At 47.9% G+C, this 20,046-nt stretch overlaps 1 protein-coding gene across 2 annotated transcripts in view; it reads right to left on the bottom strand.

Annotated features, from left to right (window-relative positions):
* The window catches only part of NUDT13 (nudix hydrolase 13), a 632,694-nt gene that overhangs the window by 277,556 nt on the left and 335,092 nt on the right, over positions 1-20,046 (bottom strand). For both annotated transcript variants that reach the window (XM_078643092.1, XM_078643093.1), the window contains one exon: positions 13,714-13,824. In XM_078643092.1, the coding sequence (XP_078499218.1) occupies positions 13,714-13,824 (111 nt within the window). The remainder of the gene's footprint in view (positions 1-13,713; positions 13,825-20,046) is intronic.

The following is a 20,046-nucleotide window of genomic DNA, read 5'->3' as shown; positions in this document are numbered from 1 at the left end:
CTGATCTGGCTGCGCCCTAGCGAGGCTGACCATGGACCCCGACTCAGACCCCCACACACTCAAGCCGCTGTCCTACCACATTCCACCTTGGACCCGATGACCCCCCCCACCACAGCTGTGACATCCCCCCCCCTAGCTCACTGAATGACGCTTGCGCCTTTCCTCTCTTTCCCTGCTGCTGACCCCCCACTGTTCTGGTTCATATATTTGTTACCCTACTGGTCGAGTTCCCAGACCAGGCCTCTTATTGCTATAGACCACAACATTATGCACGATAACATTACACTGCTGGACGCTAAGTCCCAGCTGCCATTACGCAATCTCGCTGCAGCGACATAACGCAACGCCCACCACACACGGTCTGCGGGACATGACTAAGACAAAACACCCTTCGGACTTAAACGCCCGAACCGAGGCGATGCTTCTTGCCATAAACATCCATACTTATACAGCTATTACTGGGGGACCCCAAACACGGCAGATCACTATACACACCAACCTTGGAAATAGCAGTCTCTGCTCGACACTGCCGGCCTCATATGATCACTTTCCTGCCATAGTGAGCTATACCATTAAATGCCAGCAACCACTATTATGATATCCCGGTTGAACAGTTGTCAGTTCCCCTAACACCAGTTCACGTAGTGACTGACAGAGATAGCTCTTACCTGACCCATGCGATGGACATGGACTCCTACTCAAATGGCGCAGATACCGGGGACACATTGAAACATCTACAGCAACACAGACAGATTAAAAAAATTAAAAAAACACAAGCCTACTTACTAGATACACTATTTACCACGAGATGACTGCATGTATATATAGTACTACGCCGCCGGACCCCAGGGTTGCCGGCAGAAAGGCTGTGTTATCTTGATTGCATTTCATCTGATCGCCACTCTACGCTGCCGGCCCCCATGGGTTGTAGGCTACAAATGCTGTGTAACTGAACTCCTGTGCAATAAAGGTCTTTAAATATAAAAAAATAAAAAAAATGGAAGGTGGCTTTCTTGGCATCCTGCTAAGTAGACACCTCTCACAAAATGAATCAGTTTTATTTTGAAAAAACTGGAGTAAGGGAAGGACACTGCATAACAAATGTATATGGTGAGGCACAAATGTTGGTGATTTTGTTCACCTGTGTTCCAAAACAAAGATCACTATCAAACTGTACCCCTAAACTATATTCTCTCTGTATGAGTGTAGGGGGTCCTTGTATGTCTAGCTAACAGAAAAAGTTAGGTCTGAAGGTATTTGTGAATGTATGATACATTCATTTGCTAGGCACCCCGAACAATTAGCTATTCTCATACTCAATACTTACTTAACTTTCATAATGTCTCAATTCTTGAAGTCATAAATTCCCTCAGAATAATCACTTATCCTTTTATTCAGGATGTACAGTTCATCGGTCCATCTAATCTGTTAGCACAATTAACAGTTCTATAAACATTAAGGCATCCCATGTATTGGTACCTGTAAATACATAGTTTCATCTATGGTTTTAATGGACTCACTGTCTTTATCCACATTTTTCAAAGTGTCTTTCCCTGTGAGAGAGGCTGAAGGTCATTTAAGGCTTCTGCAATCCAGCACAAACAGTATTTTTTCTCAATATGTTATTCTGTGTTGCCCAGATGAGACCCTATTTCCATACTGCATTGGAAAATGTGTTTTGAGTTTCAAATATGTTTCTCTTCATCTCCATTAGGTGGCCTATATTTCAGGAGAAAAAGTGTATAGCGAACTGTTTTCGTTGCATCCTTTCCACAGTCGACTACGACACATTGTCGAAAAAAGGCAGTAAAAAATAACTGAGGAGAGCTCTCCGGATCCGCTCTGATGACACGGAAAAACTAGGAAATATTAACAGTTGTTACTTAGATCACTTAAAAATGACAGGAGCGCTATTTAAAAAAAAAATGTTTATATTTTATTCTCGGTTATTATTCACAATTAATACATTCTAATGTCGAGAGGAAAAGTGAGCATCTTACACTTTCACAGAGGATCAAAATACGAAAGCTCATCTCTCACCAATATCAAGGTGCCAGGCGGCAGCCTTCCTTTAGGCGAGCAACTCTTGTGTTTAATGTTCAAGACTTATGATGGTTGGAGCCGCCAAACCCAAACAAGCATCACTCGAAGGCAGGCACTGAAAGCGATCGCTATTGTAAACAAATGGTGCGCGCGCACATATGCTTTCAATCATCGCGGCCCGTGTCTACCCACCTTAATTGAAAGCATATGTCAGGAAATGCGCGTAATAGACACCAATAGGCCAGGGGCGGAGCTATGCTCTCCCCTCTGGCCTATTGGTGTCTATTTTACAGAACAGCAAGCACTGAAAGGCCAATAGCAGGCCGCAAATGGACACTCACAAGCACGAGCATGAGGAATGTGCAGGTCCATTTTTAAACTCCCTGCAAGAGGGCTTTTCGCTTCGCTCGCCCTAAAAAAGAACTGAGGTCAGCTGGCTACGATGGCTCCTATATAAACACTGTGCACGTCACTTTCGGTGCAGACAATGCCAAGCAGAGACAAACGACGCCACATACTAGCTCGCAAAGGGATTGCTAAAAAATGTCTGTATTTCTAGTCTGACACCTGGGGAATATTCTAAGAAAAGGAATATGCGGCTAGAAGTCCCTATCAGTTAGCCACGTTAAATTCTTACATCCACCAGAAACCTTTATTTTGTGATCCAGATGTAGAGAAGAGTGTAGTGCTGTAATTAGCATGGAAACATTCTTCTTCCCCTGAGTGTTCCGATACACAATATGTGATAATTTCTCATGATGTTCTCAGAGCAGAGGAGGCCATCAAACTTCCCAATAGCTATTAAAATAGCTTATGCATTGTGCCTGCACTACATGGTTTTGGTGAGGAGTCCCACCTTTCACTTGCTAGAAGCAAGGGAATATACAACATCTACTTTGCAATGTACATGCAGTACACCTTTGATGGTTTGAATTGAGGTGATTGAAGAATTTTGCTGACTGAGAGCACAGACACTTTCAAGATCTGGTTGTTTCCTTTTTGATGATAAATTAAGGAAGTCTTTTCTCCAGATGTTAAACTGTTGAAGTCCGGGCACATGGGCAGGGTCTCCCACCAGAAGCCTCCTTAGAACACTCTGACATTTCCCCTGGGAGTTATAGTGGGGAAGCAATCAACATATTTGGGTATAGGAGCTTACATTTTAGGCTTATGAACAGAAAATTCACTAGCAAATTGTATATAGCAAGAGATGGCCTTCAGAATTAAGCTGGTTAGACAGAAGAAACCTACACATAGTCCTGAACCCAAAACAGATGAGAACAGGTTTAGGTTATATATGAAAGTGAGATCACTGGGATTCACATGTTAGGAAAGGGTTATTTAGTGGAAAAATCGGAACGATTGTCCTAAAGAAGGAAGCAATACCAAAAATGTGTAGCATCAGAAAGTTGCCAATTTTATTTAGAATTTAGTGATAGAGCGCCATCTGAATCATCATATTGGTTGACACCCTTGGATGTGGCACTCATGGCCAATAGCCAAATTTGACTGTGCAGATGTACGGAACCTGAATAACAGTATTTTAATTGACCACTTCCATCTTCCATAGATCAATGATGTGCCAGCACCTGTATAGGTTACAGAAGTCTTCTCCACAATTGATTTATTGGCGAGCTATCATTAGGTTCCACTGCATGAGGATAGTAAGTAACACACAGCTTTTATCATCCAGGGTGGTTGTTTTCGATATAGGCGGATCCCATTTTCATTAGCTTCAATGACCACGGATTTCCTAAGGTTTATGTTCAATTTATTTAGAAAAAATTAAGAATGTGTTGTTTCTTCAAGTCAACATTTTTGTGACAGGTAGAGATAGAGCTGATAACAATTACATGTTGGAGAATCTAATGGGCGGTGTGTGTTAACAAGGGCTGATGGCTGAATGCACAAGTTACTTACCTTCGGTAATGATATATCTGTAAGAAACAGTAGTTAATGTTAGATTCCTTACCTTAGAATATCCCCAGGCATCAGACTGGATCCGGAAAGTTTTCGTCAGCAGTACCCCTGCGCGTCGCTAGGCGTCGTCTGCGGCTCCGCGTCCGTCGTCGGCGTCGTGATCGCTGGGATGATGTCATCGGAGTACTTAGACGCCGCCCTTGCGCGCTGACGTCAGTTCTGTACATAGCTTTTCGCGCCAGGAACGCAGAGCCATGATAGAAACCAACACTGGTGCCATGAAACTAGGGCCCTGAAAGGGATGTCCTTAACCCCAGATATCGTATCGCAGAACGGGGAGGATGGGTGGGGCGGTATGGAATCTAACACTAACTACTGTTTCTTACAGATATATCATTACCGAAGGTAAGTAACTTGTGCATCTGAAAGAAACAGGTTAGTGTTAGATTCCTAACCTTAGAATAGATACCCCAGCAATACCAACTCCGGTGGTGGGTCTGCGAACCAAGATCACACCAGAAAGTCCTGGAGAATGGAATGGCCGAAAAAGCCATCTCTCCGGACTTGGCTGTCCAGGCAGTAGTGTCTAGCAAACGTGTGCAGCGAGGCCCACGTAGCTGCCTGGCAGATGTCCTGCAAGGGGAATCCCCGACCCAGGGCAGTAGCAGCTGCCGTGGCCCGAGTAGAATGGGCGCGCAGCCCAACAGGAGGCTCCTTTTTCGCCAAGGAGTAGCAAACCTTGATGCACAAGATGACCCACCGAGAGATGGTCCGCTTGTGCACCGCCCGTCCCTTCTTTGTGCCCACGTAACCAACAAAGAGCTGGTCGTCCACCTGGAATGGCGTGTGCGGGCCAGATAGAATGAGAGCGCACGTTTTGGGTCCAGGCGGTGGAGCCTCTCTTCCTCTTTCGAGGGATGCGGAGGCGGATAGAAGGTGGGCAAGGTGATGGACTGCCCGATATGAAAGGCTGTGACCAACTTGAGCAGGAAAGAATGACGCGTCCTTAGGACAACCTTGTACGGATGGACAGAGAGGAAAGGAGGTTTAGAAGATAGAGCCTGGAGCTCACTCACTCTCCTGGCAGAGGTGATGGCAACCAGGAATGCAGTCTTAAGAGTCAGAAGACGAAGAGGACAGTTATGAAGTGGCTCAAAAGGAGCGCACATCAGATACGTTAGAACAAGATTCAAGTCCCACTGAGGCATCACGAAGGGAACAGGAGGGAACATGTGTGTGATGCCTTTCAAGAATCTATTTACAACAGTAGACTTGAAAAGAGAAGGCTGATCAGGAAGCCTTAAGAAGGCTGAAATGGCCGAGAGATAGCCTTTGATAGTGCCCAGAGCAAAGCCCTGCTGGGCAAGAGAAAGAAGGAAGAGGAGAACCTCTGAAAGGGGGGCAGAGAGTGGATCCACAGCCTTTGCTGTGCACCATGCCACAAATTTGTTCCACCTGCAGGCGTATACCGTTTTTGTGGAGGGACGCCTGGCTGCCAGAATCACATCGCAAATTTCAGGAGGCAAGTCAAATGGCCTCAACTGCCGCCGCTCAATCTCCACGCATGTAGGTGGAGACTGGACAGGTTCGGGTGGAGGACCGTCCCCTGCTGCTGCGACAGAAGGTCCTCCTGAAGAGGCAGACGAATCGGGGGATCGACTGACATGCTGAGTAGCTCGGGATACCAGTATCTTTTCGCCCAGTCTGGAGCCACAAGGATGACTTGGGCCCGGTCTCGCCTGATCTTCTTCAGCACTCGGGCAGGAGTGGTATAGGCGGAAAGGCATACAACAGACCTCAGCACAACTCGCGACGAAAAGCGTAGCCAAGCGAGTGCCGCCTTGGAAATTCCAACGCGCAGAACTGATGACATTGCGCGTTCTCTTCGGTGACAAATAGATCTAACAAGGCTCTCCCCACTGCTGAAAGAGACCTTGTGCCACGTCCGAGTTCAGACGCCATTTGTGATCCATCATGCACCGGCGGTTGTGTTCGTCGGTCCTGGCGTTCAGGGAACCTGCCAGGTGTTGAACCACCAGGGTGACGCCCTGGTGTTCCAGCCATTGGAAGAGGTGCAGAGCCTCCTGGCAAAGGGTCCACAACCCCACCCCACCCTGTTTGTTGCAGTACCATATGGTAGTGGTGTTGTCCGTGAACACCTGCACTACACTTCCCCGGACAGAGGGAAGGAATGCCTTCAGTGCAAGTCGGATCGCCCGCAGCTCCAGAAGATTAATATGGAGCCGGGACTCTGCCGGAGACCAGAGGCCTCTGATCTCCTTCTCTCCCATGTGGCGCCCCCCATCCCAGGAGGGACGCATCCGTCACCACTACATGCTCCGGTTGGGGTAGGGAGAGAGATCCGCCGATGACCCAATCGCGGTTCGTGAGCCACCACTGCAACTGACTCGCAGTGCCCTCAGAGATCAGGACGTGGTCAGACAGATTGCCCTGATGCTGTGCCCACTGAAACTTCAGGTCCCACTGCAGAGCCCGCATCCGCCACCTGGCATGATGCACCAGAAGGATGAAGGAGGCCATCAGCCCCAGGAGCCGCAGCGTCAAACTGACCGAAACTCGGGATAAAGGCTGAAAGATCAGACTCAGAGCCTGAATATCCCGAACCCGCTGTTCTGGGGGAAAAACCCGAAACTGTGCCGAGTCCAGAACCGCTCCGATGAAAAGGAGCTTCTGAGAGGGGCACAGGTGTGACTTTGGCACCTTGATGGAGAACCCCAGCGAGTGCAGGAAGTCAGCCGTAGTCGGGAGGTGGGAGACAACTGTCTGGGGCGAGCCCGCCTTCAACAACCAGTCATCGAGATAGGGGAAGACTGAAAACCCTGATCTGCGCAGATGAGCTGCGACCACCGCCATCACTTTCGTGAACACCCGAGGGGCGCTGGTAAGGCCGAAGGGGAGCACAGTAAACTGAAAGGGCTCGTGGCCTACCGGGAACCACAGGTAGCGCCGGTGGACCGGCAGGACGGGGATGTGGAAATACGCGTCCTGCAAGTCCAACGCTACCATCAGGTCTCCTGGGTCCAGGGCAGCTAGGACCTGAGTCAAAGTCAGCATCTTGAACTTCTCCTTCCGGAGGAAGCCGTTCCCGCTCCGTAGGTCCAAGATAGGGCATAGGCCTCCTTTGCCCTTCTTGGGTACCAGAAAGTAGTGGGAATAGCAACCATGTCCTACTTCTGGCCCAGGAACGTGCTCGATGGCCAAGAGGGCCATAACTTACTCCTGCAGAAGTTTCAAGTGATCCCCCGACATGCGGTGGTACTGAGGTGGCATGGCTGGAGGGGTCGCCTTGAAGGGGAGGGAGTAACCCCTTTGGACGATTTACAACACCCACCTGTCCGACGTGATTGTGCACCAGTGGAGGAGGTGATGGTGAACCCTGCCCCCCACTGGCGTCGAATGGGCCTGAAATGCCGGACTAGGAAAGCTTAGAGGCAGATGCTGCGGGAGCGGATGTGGACTGACCCTGCTCTTGTCCCCCAGCACCACCACGGCGGTTACCACGTCCGTAACCACGTTGAGACTGGTTCTGCGGCCTGTGTCTGGCTGGACGGACGTGTGGGGGCGCCCCTTCCTTGGCCACGAAAGGGGTGAAAAGTGGAAGTTTGCTGGCGCTGGCCTAGGTCCAAGGACTTTGCCATAACCCTGGAGTCCTTGAAACGTTCCAGCGCACTGTCCGTTTTGTCGCCAAAAAGGCGATGGACATCGAAGGGCATGTCCATGAGCGAGGCCTGGACATCCCCTGAAAAGTTGGCAGACCTCAGCCAGGCGTGGCGGCGAACCACCACGGTCGTTGCAATTGCTCTACCTAGCGAGTACGTGGTTTCAAGTCCACATCTAATTGAGTATTGTGCTGCATCCCGCCCTTCCTCCAGGGCTTGGGCGAGCTTTGCCCGGGCCTCCTCCGGACACTGTGGCAGCACGTCCGCAACCGTATCCCACAGAGAGTGGGTGTAACGGCCCAAAAGACAGGGGATGTTGACAGACCGCAGCCCCAAACTCAGGGAGAAGAACAGTTTCTTCCCAAAATGATCATACCTTTTGGATTCCCGATCCAGAGGAGTGGTCGGGAATGCGGTCTGGGACGTAGAGGCCTGGATCACCAGGCTCTCGGGGGTGGGGTGCACGGACAGAAAGCTAGGGTCACCCGGAGCCGGGCGGTGGCGTCGGGCCACGTTCCAATCCACAGGGAGGCCTGTGGAGGGCTTGGACCAGGTGCCCAGCAAAACGTCAGTGAGGGCTTCGTTAAACGGCAGTAGAGGCTCTGAGGAGCTTGCCTGCGGTTTGAGCACCTCAGTGAGGAGGTTAGTCCTCACAGCCGTGACAGGGAGCTCAAGTGCCAAGCCCTTGGCCGCCCTGTTCAACACCACGCTGTAAGCAGCCCCCTCCTCCGAAGCCACGGAGGAAGGAGAGACGAATTCAGTGTCGGGCGAAGTGTCCAGACCACTGGCCTCCCTTAGCTCTTCTGCCCAGTCCTGACTCAACTGGCACTGCAGTGCCAGAGAGTCCTCAGACCCCTCCCAGTCTACCTCGTCATCCATCTCCTGATAATCAGGTAAAAAATCATAGAGCCGGGTCGAGGGTGAAGGCCTCACCCATCGGCGCCGGAGACGGACCCGGACCGAACTTGGGTCGACTTCGTCCGGTGACGGCGCCGGGAGCGACACCCTTGGGGTCGGCACCAGCGGAGGAGTCGTAAGGTCGACTGGCGACGGCCCGGATCCAGGCCTAGATCCTGCGGAGCCGTGCGGCGTTGGGACCGGAGTCGTCGACGGCACTGAGGCCGAAGCACCCAACAGCGCCGGAGCCGCCGTCCCGCTAGGCCTCCAAGTCGGAACCGCGGGGCCCGAAGACGCCTTAGCAGGTTCCGACGGAGGAAAGCGTGACCTCATGGCCGTGAGGAAAGCGCTGACCTCCTCCGGTGTCACGTGCCGCCCAGGGACCGGCGGTATGGAGCTGGACGCGGCACCTGCAGCTCCGACGGAGCCACATGGGCGGTGTCGCTCGAATTCCAGGCCGCATCGTGCGAGCCTCGGAGGGAGTCGGAAGAGCAATGATGCCTCTTCGACTTCTTTTTCGAATGCCTCGACTTACCTGAGGACTTGGAGCCCGACGAGTGGTGGTGGCTCGTCGAGCAGCGATGACTGTGGCTCCGCGACCGGTCCCTTGACTTCCTCCTCGACCGGGAATTCAAGCGGCGCGGAGCCGACTGCCGGAGCAGTCGGTGCACGACTTGTCATTATGGTCGGTCCCGAGGCAATAAAGGCACAGATGGTGGGGGTCTGTCACCAACATCAGATGGTGACAGCCCTCGCAAGGTTTAAAACCAGGCATCCCTAGCGGCACCGCGAGTCGAGGGTCGACTTGAAAAGTGATCAAAAAAGATCAAAAAGTTAGTCAAAAATTTACTGGAGTACTGCTCTTGCCGGATCTGCGCTTGTTGGCGCGGAAAAAAGAAGAACTGATGTTGGCGCACGGGGGCGTCGTCTAAGTACTCCGTCAACGTCATCCCGGAGATCACGACGCAGACGACGGACGCTGAGCCGCAGACGACGCCTAGCGACGTGCAGGGGTACTGCTGACGAAAACTTTACGGATCCAGTCTGACACCTGGGGATATTCTAAGGTAAGGAATCTGACACTAACCTGTTTCTTTCAGATATAGTACGTGTAGGTTCCCACAAGAGCAAGTCACTTATTTAGGACACAAAATCAGTGGCAATGGTTTGAGACTAAAGAATAAACTTTTAAATGCTATCCAGGATGAGCCATCTCTGCAAAATAAGCATCATGTAAGGTCATTCCTCAGGCTAAAGGAGTTCTATGTCAAGGCTGTAGAAACATTTTTGATATGAGTCTTTAATTTAAGGAAATTGTTGAAGGCTAATTCTAAATTTTAGTGGTCAGATGAGTGCAAGGATTAAATATGGTATTTGGAATACTCCTGCCTCGCAGGGTTTTCACCCAAAGTGTTCTAAATACAGTAATAAAGAGTTAGCGGTCATACTGTTGCAATGTGATAACATGGGTTAAGAAGTCATTGTGCGATTTTCTTCTAAATTCCCCCCCCCCTCCCGCCCCGCCCCGCAGCCCTGGGGGCTGGCACATCCCAAGGGCTTTAACTTTAACATTAATTAATTAATTAATTAATTAATTAATTAATTAATTAATTGTGGATTTCTAAAGCACTAGAATCGACTCCCGAAGGAGTATCTCCGCGCTGTAGACCGCTGGGGAACCCGTCCTGGCTTTCCCTGTGAGATGGTCCCTACTGGGTATCTCCAAGGTGAAACCAGGCATGTTATGTTATGTTATCTTTTTGATTAAGCGCAACAGCTGTCCCAGCAACGGGGCGTCCCGGCGCTGGAGAACCACAGGAACTGTACTAAAGAGGGCAAGGGAGGGAAGAGAGGGAATCCTAAGAAGAGGGGAACAGATGGGTCTTAATAGCCTTTCGGAAGGCGAACAGATTTTCCAAAGAGCGAATGTTCAATGGCAAGGAGTTCCAGAGCATAGCTCCCAAAACCCGAAAGGAACGACCACCAATTCGGCAGAGCTTAGTACGGGGAACAGTCACTAGGTGTTGGCCTAGTGAGCGCAGGTTGCGCTGTGGCGCATAAGGTGTTAAGAGGGGACGCAACAGTTCTGGACTTCCGGATTTAAGGATCTTGAATACCATGATGAGGGTTTTGAATTGAATGCGAGATTCAATGGGCAGCCAATGCAATTTTCGAATGGTAGATCTTACTGAACATCTGCGGGGGAGACCCACCAAGGCTCTAGCCGCAGAGTTCTGAACGCGTTGTAGACGCGCTATCTCCGCTTTATTGGCATCCCCGGCGTATGTGGGGGGCAGTTGTGGAGATGAGGCAAGCTAATGCCCAGAGTTGCCGAGTGTGATCCCTGGTTAGAGTAGGCACGAGGCGAGAATGATCAAGTCTGCTGACCCTGGGCCTCGACCCTGCCGCGTCGGGAATAGAACCCTGGTCCCGGGCCGTCTTCTGCTTCCGGGTCTGCCGCCCCTAACCAGTGAGCCACACCACTCCACTCCAACAGGGGGGGGGGGGGGGGGAGCAGACCCCTCCTGCAGCCTGGGGACCGCCACCTCCCCGGGCTTACTAATTTATAAATGGTGGGCCTCTCAGACCCCCAGGGACAGCCACCTTCCTGGCACACTGCTGGTAGTGGGATTAAGTCCCCTTGGCTGCAGAGGGTCATTGGGGGCCAACAAGCCCGCCTGTTATCTCCCGTAAGTCCCACACAGCGGGATTGCTGAGAGGTCTACGGAGGCAACACCCCCTTTCTCCACGGCTCTGCAAACGCGCCTCCTGGCACACAGCTGGTTGGGGAATGAAGTTCGCTTGTATGCTGAGGATCCTTGGGGGCCAACAAGCCCTCCTGTTACCTCTAGTAAGTCACACACAGTGGAATTGCTGAGAGGTCTTCAGAGGCCACACCCCCTTTTGCCACCACTCTGCAAACACGCTTCCTGGCAACTGTTGGTTGGGAGATGAAGTCCTCTTGGATGCTGAGAGTTCTTGGGGGCCCAGAAGCCCTTCTGTTACCTCCAGTAAGTCCAACACAACAGGTTCATGAGAGTTGGTCAGAGGCCCGACCCCTTTCTCCACCACTCTGTAAACAGGACTACTAGTTAAAACCATAGATATTCAGTTAAAAACCCAAAGGTTACAGAGGCGTTATAGTTAAGAAATAGTATTTGAAAAACCTTTGAAATTAACTTTAAAAAAAGGGTACAGGGTCATTATATTTAGGAAATATAATTTAAAAAACCTCAGAAATTCACTGAAACAAAACAAAGTTTTCATGGACGTTCTAGTTAGGCGAAGATTTCCCTAGTACAAAACCAGTGAAATTCAGCAGTTCTAGTTACCTAGACCCCCCCCCCCCCCATGCACTGCTTATGACCTTACATATTACATTGCATTACTCTTGACATGGTCAGTGACATCACTCATGGCACCATTCAATGCAGCACAACCTGAACATAACCAAACATACAAGGGCACCAGTCTGATGAAAACATGATAAGACGGATGTCATCACATTTTCAAGCTTTGGAATTGAGATAGCCATACAGTGAAGCACTGCTTTTAAGGGGGAAGCTGAGAAGTGGGTAAGAGAAGATGTCAAAGTACCATTCAGCCTGGTAAAAATAATGATCTTAACAGTGGTGCCACAGTGGAAGAGGCCTGTTTCTTTTTCAGCAATTCATTTCAAAATATCAATCCAGTTTATTGATGTGTTAACAGATATTAAGCATGGAGTTGGGTAAAATTCAACATTTACTGAAGACAACACTAGGAGAGCGACACATAATGTGTAAATTGAAGAGCCGGTAGAAGAAAGAAACGGAGGAAAAGAAGATGTAAAAATTACAAGCATTTAAAGAATGTATGTGACAGACAGCCCTAAATGACAATGAGATAGTCAGGCAATGGATGTTGGCAAGAAATGAACCTTAAAGCAGACTTGGGTACCATCTGCAGAAAGATGCACTGAGAGTCAACAACATATCGTTCTACAGGCCCCGGCAAATGGTAAAAAACAAGACTGCTGGAATCAACCACTGGGGCATTTTCATAGAGCATTGCAATGGAGTCCCCTTGGGCAAAATGAGTGGTCAGAAAAGAAAGAAAGAAACTCATTTAGGACCTTGTCTTCCAAACCTTTGCTCGGGCATATCAACACATTGGATGCAGGAAAAATGCCTGTATCTTGCAAAGTTTCACAGCATTCAATATGTATGGCATCAAACAGAGTACATCATTTCTCACAGGTCTGCTGCAAGAATCACTCTCAGAAAACTGCAATGGGGCAATTTGCCACATCCCAGACCTCAATGGAGTTATTTTGAATTATTGGCTGAATCTTGGGGATGCGCAAATATGGCCGTCTGACCTTCTGTTAAAGAGTAAATTAGTTCATGCTCTCCCCAGCAGAATGAAAGGTGTCATTGCATTATGGATGAGTTGATATTCTTACACTGTCTTGAACACTGATGTTGTTGAGAGTGTACTATCATAAAGCTCCAGTGAAAATGTCTTAAAGATATGCAATCTCCAACACAAATATAGAGATCCGTTTTTTACACTCATATTTGGTCATGAAATTAGCTGTTTACTGTCCACTCTTCCAAATTTAAGGTTGATGGGAATCAGTCCTTCAATGTATGAGAACTCTTATTACAACTTTCCAAGATTGGGATCTATGCTAACACTCACTAGATGTGCTTTTTGGGAGATGTTAAGACCTTGAGGGGTGATGAGGCAGCATCAAGCCCAGTCTAGGTTCCGAAGTGCACCATTAATAATTAAAGCAAATCAGTGATGTTACACATAGCTAGGGCATTTTTTCACCCAGTTCAGATGCTTTGATTAGGATATTCACCATCATTGTTACTGAAACATGAGGCAATTTTCCTCAGTTGGCAATTCATGCCCGCTTTATTTCTGATTTTCTGTTAATTATTTCATTAGCTGAGATGTTCAAGAATCAGTAAGAAACAAATGCTATATCAAGTCCTCTAATTACAATGTACTTAAATCTAAGGGGTAGTAATATTCAACATTGCGAGGTAGAAATTCTCACTGCCAATACTTCATCAGTGCTACAAAAAGACAACCAATCAGAATGTAGCACTTTACAATTAAGTAAATACACACTTTTAAATTCTAACTGATAAATTTATAAGTAATGAAAATATATTCTTACCAAGATCCAGGGCAAAATCTGCAACACAATTATCCGAGCAACCAATTAGCACAGAATCCTCCATCATCTTGTCCCCTTCGAATCCCATCTTAACCAGGAACCTGGCTAGATCTAGGCCATAATGAAAGAAAAAAAGGAGAAAGGTTAGGCATTGACATAGTGCCAGTTACCACTGACTAAAGGTACAATGATTTCAAGTTGCAAGTGCTTTTATTCAATCGACAAAAATGTTACTAGTATGTTAGACTATGGGGAAACTAAAGTGGAAAATGAAAAAGAAAATATTAAGGGACTGATTATGAATTTGGCGGTCCAAACCACGATGGCAGTGGGGCTACTCTTGCACTGGCGGTATTACGGGTTGGGCGGTCGGAACGTCATGGGATCTCTACTACTACCAGGAATCTGCAATCCCTAGCGGTCTTGCAGCGGTTCTGAGTCCCGCAATATGCTGGTGGTGCCGCTGCGGCACAGCCAATCATATTACAAGTTTTCTCACCACCACAGTTTCAATGGTGGTGAGCCTGCCATGAAAACTGTGGCGGTGAGGAAACTAAGGGGGCCCTATAGGGCCCCCAGCTCGCTCAGAGCCATGGGATGCATACAGGGGGGCACATTGTGTGCCCCCTGTGTGCATGCACCCCAGTTCCTGCACAGTGTGAACTGCACCAGTCATTGCCGTGCAAGAACGGGCTTTGGCATTTCCATAGTGGTGCCTTTCAAAGGCTCACTGCCTGGGACCGCAAAAGCATCGCCTGCCAGACCAGGAGAAAACTTCTAATCTGGAGGGCGGTCGGTGGTTAGGTTTGGTGGTGTGGGAGCGGCGTGCTGGCTTGCTGGCCTGCTCGCAAACGGCCAAACTCAGAATCAGACCCTCTGTCGGAACCAGTTTGGGGGCAACCAGGGGTTATTTTGCCACTACTGTGGTGGTTAAGGCCTTTTAACCATGCGGTCCCAAGGCCCAAACTACTATGACACTGCAGACTGAATACCAAGAAGATCCTTTAAGCCCTTGACCCTCAGGCTAGGCTAGTGAGTAGTCGCAGGCTTCCGAGGAAAGAAGTGTCGGGTGTTGACTCAGACCTCAACCATTACCCTATAGCATGCTGTAATGATTGTCAAATCCAGTGTTTGTCTTTCATACAAAAAAAATATTTTATTATGCCCAAAAAAAATATCACACAATGCAAAATATCCATTAGCAAAAAGTTCTATAAAAGGTACGACAGCACACATAAGAAACGAATCAGGATCACTGTTAACAGAATAAGCAGACTTCAGTGTCGATGTCCCGTAAAGTTACTCCTTCAATGTCCCAGTCACGGGTAACCCCATTCTAGCTTTACCTGAAGCAAAAAGAGTCAGACTGTCAGCTGAGCACAAGTACACGGTTGGATGAGTTACCTGCGCACAACGGCAGCGAGGGCTTCAAGGGAAGGCACTACTTCAGAGTGTGTGTGTGATCTCCTATCTTCCTGCGATGTTGTTCGGGTGGTCCTTTGAGACTGCAACTGGTCAGCAGGTGCGGCTGCAGGCTCCAGTAGAGGACCAGGTCCAAAGAAAAAGGCTCCCTCCCACAAAAGTGAAAAGCCCACCCTCTAGTGCCAGTAGTTCTTCAATCATCCTTTGCTCACTGGCACAATCAGCGGGGAACATTGGCAGAAGTCTTTGGAGGGCTGTAAATATGATTCTTCTCTCTCACTTACCCCTTCTCCTTGGCTGGTGCAGCATGCAATTATGGTCAAAGTAGCAATTGGGAGGATGGGAAAACTACTGTCCGGCTCCTGCATCGCTCCCTCTTTTGTACTTTGGGGCAGCACGCTGATAGTGATTTAACAGCAATCAGGGCGGCCTGGGGACGACTCCAGCAATGGGATTAGCTCCTGAAAGGCTCCCAATCTAGCCTGCAGTTTAGTGGGCTCGCCTTTCTACTCAGGCATAGAGGCTGGGCTCTTCTGAGTGCTCTCCGCATGTAGGGGTGTCTTCAGTTCACATTGCTCAGCAGGCCAGGCATGCTCCAGTAAAATTTCCAGGTGATGTCATCATCCCTTTAGGAGACCGGTTGTCAGCAACACCAGCCTTGGATGTTGTATAGTCCTCCCCAGCCTGGTTGCATGTAAATGATCACGCCACACACAGAGATTGTAAAATGTCTTTATTTGTCAGTGTGTAACCGTTAACTGAACATTCTACATCATTAATTCCATCACCCTCACCCATGCACCTACATCACTGTCCTACGGAGTCCTTGAGGAACCAAAAGGGTCCGTTCATCTTTAACTCATGAGATACTACATCGTCCCCTTTGTTAAATAAAAAGTATCAATAATACATTTATGCATTACAACTCTTCAATATGTCATTTTGGTGCGCGAATCAATCACCCAGATCTGGTCATGTGAGGCTGAAGAGATACTGGACAAGAATTCATTGACTGGCATTGGTGACAGAGACATTGGTACAATCCCTGCTGCTCTCTGGATTCTCAGGAGGACACGTCTCACTCTTGACATCTGGAAATAGGGAAGATGAGGGAGGTGCTTGAAATGTGAAGAATCCTGCATAATAGACTTTCCAGGATAGTGAGCAGTCACCATGTGTCCTTTACCAGTCACAGCCCTCAGTGGGTCAGCTTAAAAAGGAGCATCAAATTTGTATTCCGTTTCTGTCTGACAATAACTTAGTCTCCTCTTTTGAACACAGTGCTCTGAGCACAGCAGTATCTGTCCACATAGTCTTTATTTTGCGTTTGTGAGACGAATCAGTGGTTCAAAGTTTATCAACGTCAATAGATCTCTCAATGGTCCACTGTGGCAATTTGGTTCCTATGGCTCTCCCAAACATTAAGGTGGCATGGCTTTCACCTGTGGTAGAATAGGTATTTGACCTGTATGGATGAAGCGTAGACTGAAGAACTGATTTAAGTTCAAGCTTTTCCAGTGCTCTGAACGGTCTTCTTGAGGGTACTCATAAATCTCTCAACCACACCATTCGCCTGTGGCCAGAGAGGTGTGCTTTACTGATGCTTAGCATTTTAATGAGTGAGAAAATCTTTAAATTCTTGAATATTGAAAGGCGGGCCAGTGTCAGATTTCAAAATCAAAGGAATACCCCAAGTTGCAAAAATACGTTCTAGTCTCTCAATGACAGAACGTCCACAAGGGGAAAATGTGAATATTCATCAACAATTACTAGTAGATGATATCCATTGCCAAGGGGTCCAAAGAAATCTATTGCAATCTTCTCCCATGCATGATTTTGGAGATTAAACATGTTTAACGGATGTGGAGTAGTCTTAGATGACAAACAATTGCACAAATGAAATGCCTGTAACTGTTTTTCAACTCTTTTATTAAGACGAGTGAACCACACTTGGTTCAGTAAATTTTGTTTCGTAGCAACAACTCCACGGTGTCTCCCATGGGACAGTTCTATAACTTGCTGTCTCAGACTCTCTGGTATGTCAATTCTCGACCCTTGTAAGATGATGCCTTCTGGAGTAACTGAAAGTTCTTCTTGCACATTTTTGGATTTTTGGTATTCTAGGTCATCATATAGAGGTTGGGTATGTTTTATGTAATAATATCTTTGAGTATTAGCAAATCCCAGTCAGTACTCGTGGCAGTAATGATTTTTTTTAACAACATATTTTTATTTGTTTTTTCGATAAAGGGTCGGGCGACAGCCCTACAGTGTCCTGTAGGAGAAAAATGATTATTTCACAACAAAGAGAGGAGTACCCCCTGCAGACGTGACAGAGAACTTCTCTGTGTCTAAGGCTTAAGGCTTCGTAAAGAGCTTGTGCCCAACCTTTGCGCAGGACAAAGCATGTCCTTTAAGAAGACCCCTCACTCACCAACCTGGTTTGTGACATGCTTCATCATCGGGGTCCCACCCCGAAGGCCGAGTGCCAACAGGGTGTGCTGCGACACCTGATTACAGTGGAGCGGGTATTTGTTTTCTTTTATATGTGCAGTGATGAAAAGGTGATAAGTGGTTTAAAAAAGGGGCCAATTCTACTCACTACAAGACTTTATTCCTGAGTGACTGGACACCCTGTAAAAGAAAATGCACAAAAACAGACTCCCCCCGCCAGGTAGACCAATAGTCTCCGGCCTGGGTTCACTGTTGGAACCCTTGTCCCGTTTCTGCGACGTGTTCTTCAAAAAACTGGTGGAAAAAAACAGCACCTACCTCCAAGATACCAAGAGCCTGTTACAACTACTCAACGATCTCACTGTGGACGAGAACACCATCCTGGTGAGTTTCGATATTGAGAGTTTGTATACTAGCATTCCCCAGGATTCAACTCTGAAGGTCCTTGAAAAGGCTCTAGCTAATGAAGAATGGACATCCAGAACCCCACGAGATTTTATTCTGGAGTGTGCTAGGTTGGCCTTAAAAAGGAACTATTTTGAGTTTGAGGGTACACTGTACCTCCAGACGGGAGGAACCTCGATGGGGAGTACTTTTGCCCCTAGTGTGGCTGGGCTTTACGTCCATGACTTTGAAGAGAAATATATACTCAGTGAAAGAAACCCCTATAGCTCAAGCATCCTATTATGGAAACGGTACATCGATGATGTGCTGGCAATCTGGAGTGGATCAGAAGACTCACTAGTTTCTTTCTTCAATTGGATGAATACCTGCGATGACCATCTGAAATTCACCTATGTCAAGGACCACAGCACTTTGGTATTCCTTGATCTTGTAATCAAAAAAGAGAATGGGAATTTTGAAACATTAACACACTATAAACCGACGGCAAAGAACAATCTGCTTAGATTCGAAAGTTTTCACCCTAGGCCTCTACGAGAGAATCTTCCATACGGACAATATTTACGCATCCTCAGAAATTGCAGTAAATTAAAAGACTACAAGGAACAAGCCAGTGACCTCACCCTGAAATTGAAGGACCGAGGATATCCAGACAAGATCCTGCAGAAAAGCCAAAAGCGTGCACGCAACCAGCCGCGAGAAGCACTGTTGGAAAATATAGAGAAACCCACTGAGGACACTCCCCTCACATGTGTCACGACATATAACACGATCTCCAACGATGTGACCAGGATAATAAACAAACATTGTTCAATTCTAAACTCCGGCAAAATGCAATGGGATAAACCCCTTTTTTCCTTTAAAAAAGCGAGGAGTATTAAGGATGCAGTGGTGAAAACCAGACCGGCAATAAGAGTTGCAGAGAATGAAACAGTGTTGAATGCATGGGGATTACCGAAGGTTACCGGCCATTACAGATGTGGAAACTGTAGTGTTTGCCCACTGACAAGAAACACCAAAACCCTACACCTGGAACCAGGGAAGGACAATTCGAGGCCACACGAATTGCAACAGCGAAAACGTGGTCTACAGAATAACGTGCCCCTGTAATTTGCACTACATTGGTATGACCAATAGGAAGGTCAAAATACGTATAGGGGAACATAGAAGTACGATCAGGTGCAAGAAGTCCATGACCAGACTAACAGAACATTATCTATCTGCAGGACATACGCCTGACGACCTTCAATGGACAATTATTGAACAAGTAAACTCGGGAAATAACCTGACTCAACGTCTTTTTGAGAAAGAGCAAAGATGGGTTTACAGGCTGTCCACCCATAGGACAGGTTTGAATGACAATATCCCGTGGGGCTCAGTCATGGGGTGATTTGCTAATACATTGAGTGCAAGCATATACCCTCTAGTTTATGGTCTGAATTTTCACCATCTATGCTAAGAGACTGTAGGAGAGTAGGGTCTGCTATCCTATGGTCACCCCAATTTTTGCTTTTTGCTTCACTGGTTTTCGACTTAATGTGGCTGTGTGCCTGCTGATCAGACCCACAGCCTGCTGTTCTCTCTCTAAATTCACAGACATGTACTATAGGTACATAACCAATTTGGTACTGGACACCTTGTCAGCCCCTATACAGTGCACTATAGGTGCCATGGGCATAGGTGCATCCAAGGCCTACCAGGGGCTGCAGCATATCTTTTGCCACCCCTGGCTGGTACTTAAATCGACACAACTGGCTGTTCACACAGCTGGGGCAAGGTGGTGTAATCACCCCTTGCTTAGATATAGTATACCTATATCTAAACCTATATCTGGACACATAGATACCTATCAGTCACTCCTATGGCAGGCCTTAACAATCCTGGAGGCAGAGTGCTTGGTTTTATGTGAGATAGTGCTCTGGCATGAGCTGAGCCTGTCTGCAGCTTGCGGGACCATTTCCCTATAGCTGTTCCAGTGATACTGCCATACCATATACTCTTAAGTGCATTATAATCCTTACGGTTATTGCAACTCCGGTTTGGCTTTATCAAAAC

Source organism: Lissotriton helveticus, chromosome 5_1 (genome assembly GCF_964261635.1).
Source record: "Lissotriton helveticus chromosome 5_1, aLisHel1.1, whole genome shotgun sequence".
NCBI lineage: Eukaryota > Metazoa > Chordata > Amphibia > Caudata > Salamandridae > Lissotriton > Lissotriton helveticus.
The sequence above is the reverse complement of the archived record's forward strand: the minus strand, read 5'-3'. Positions and strand labels throughout refer to the sequence as shown.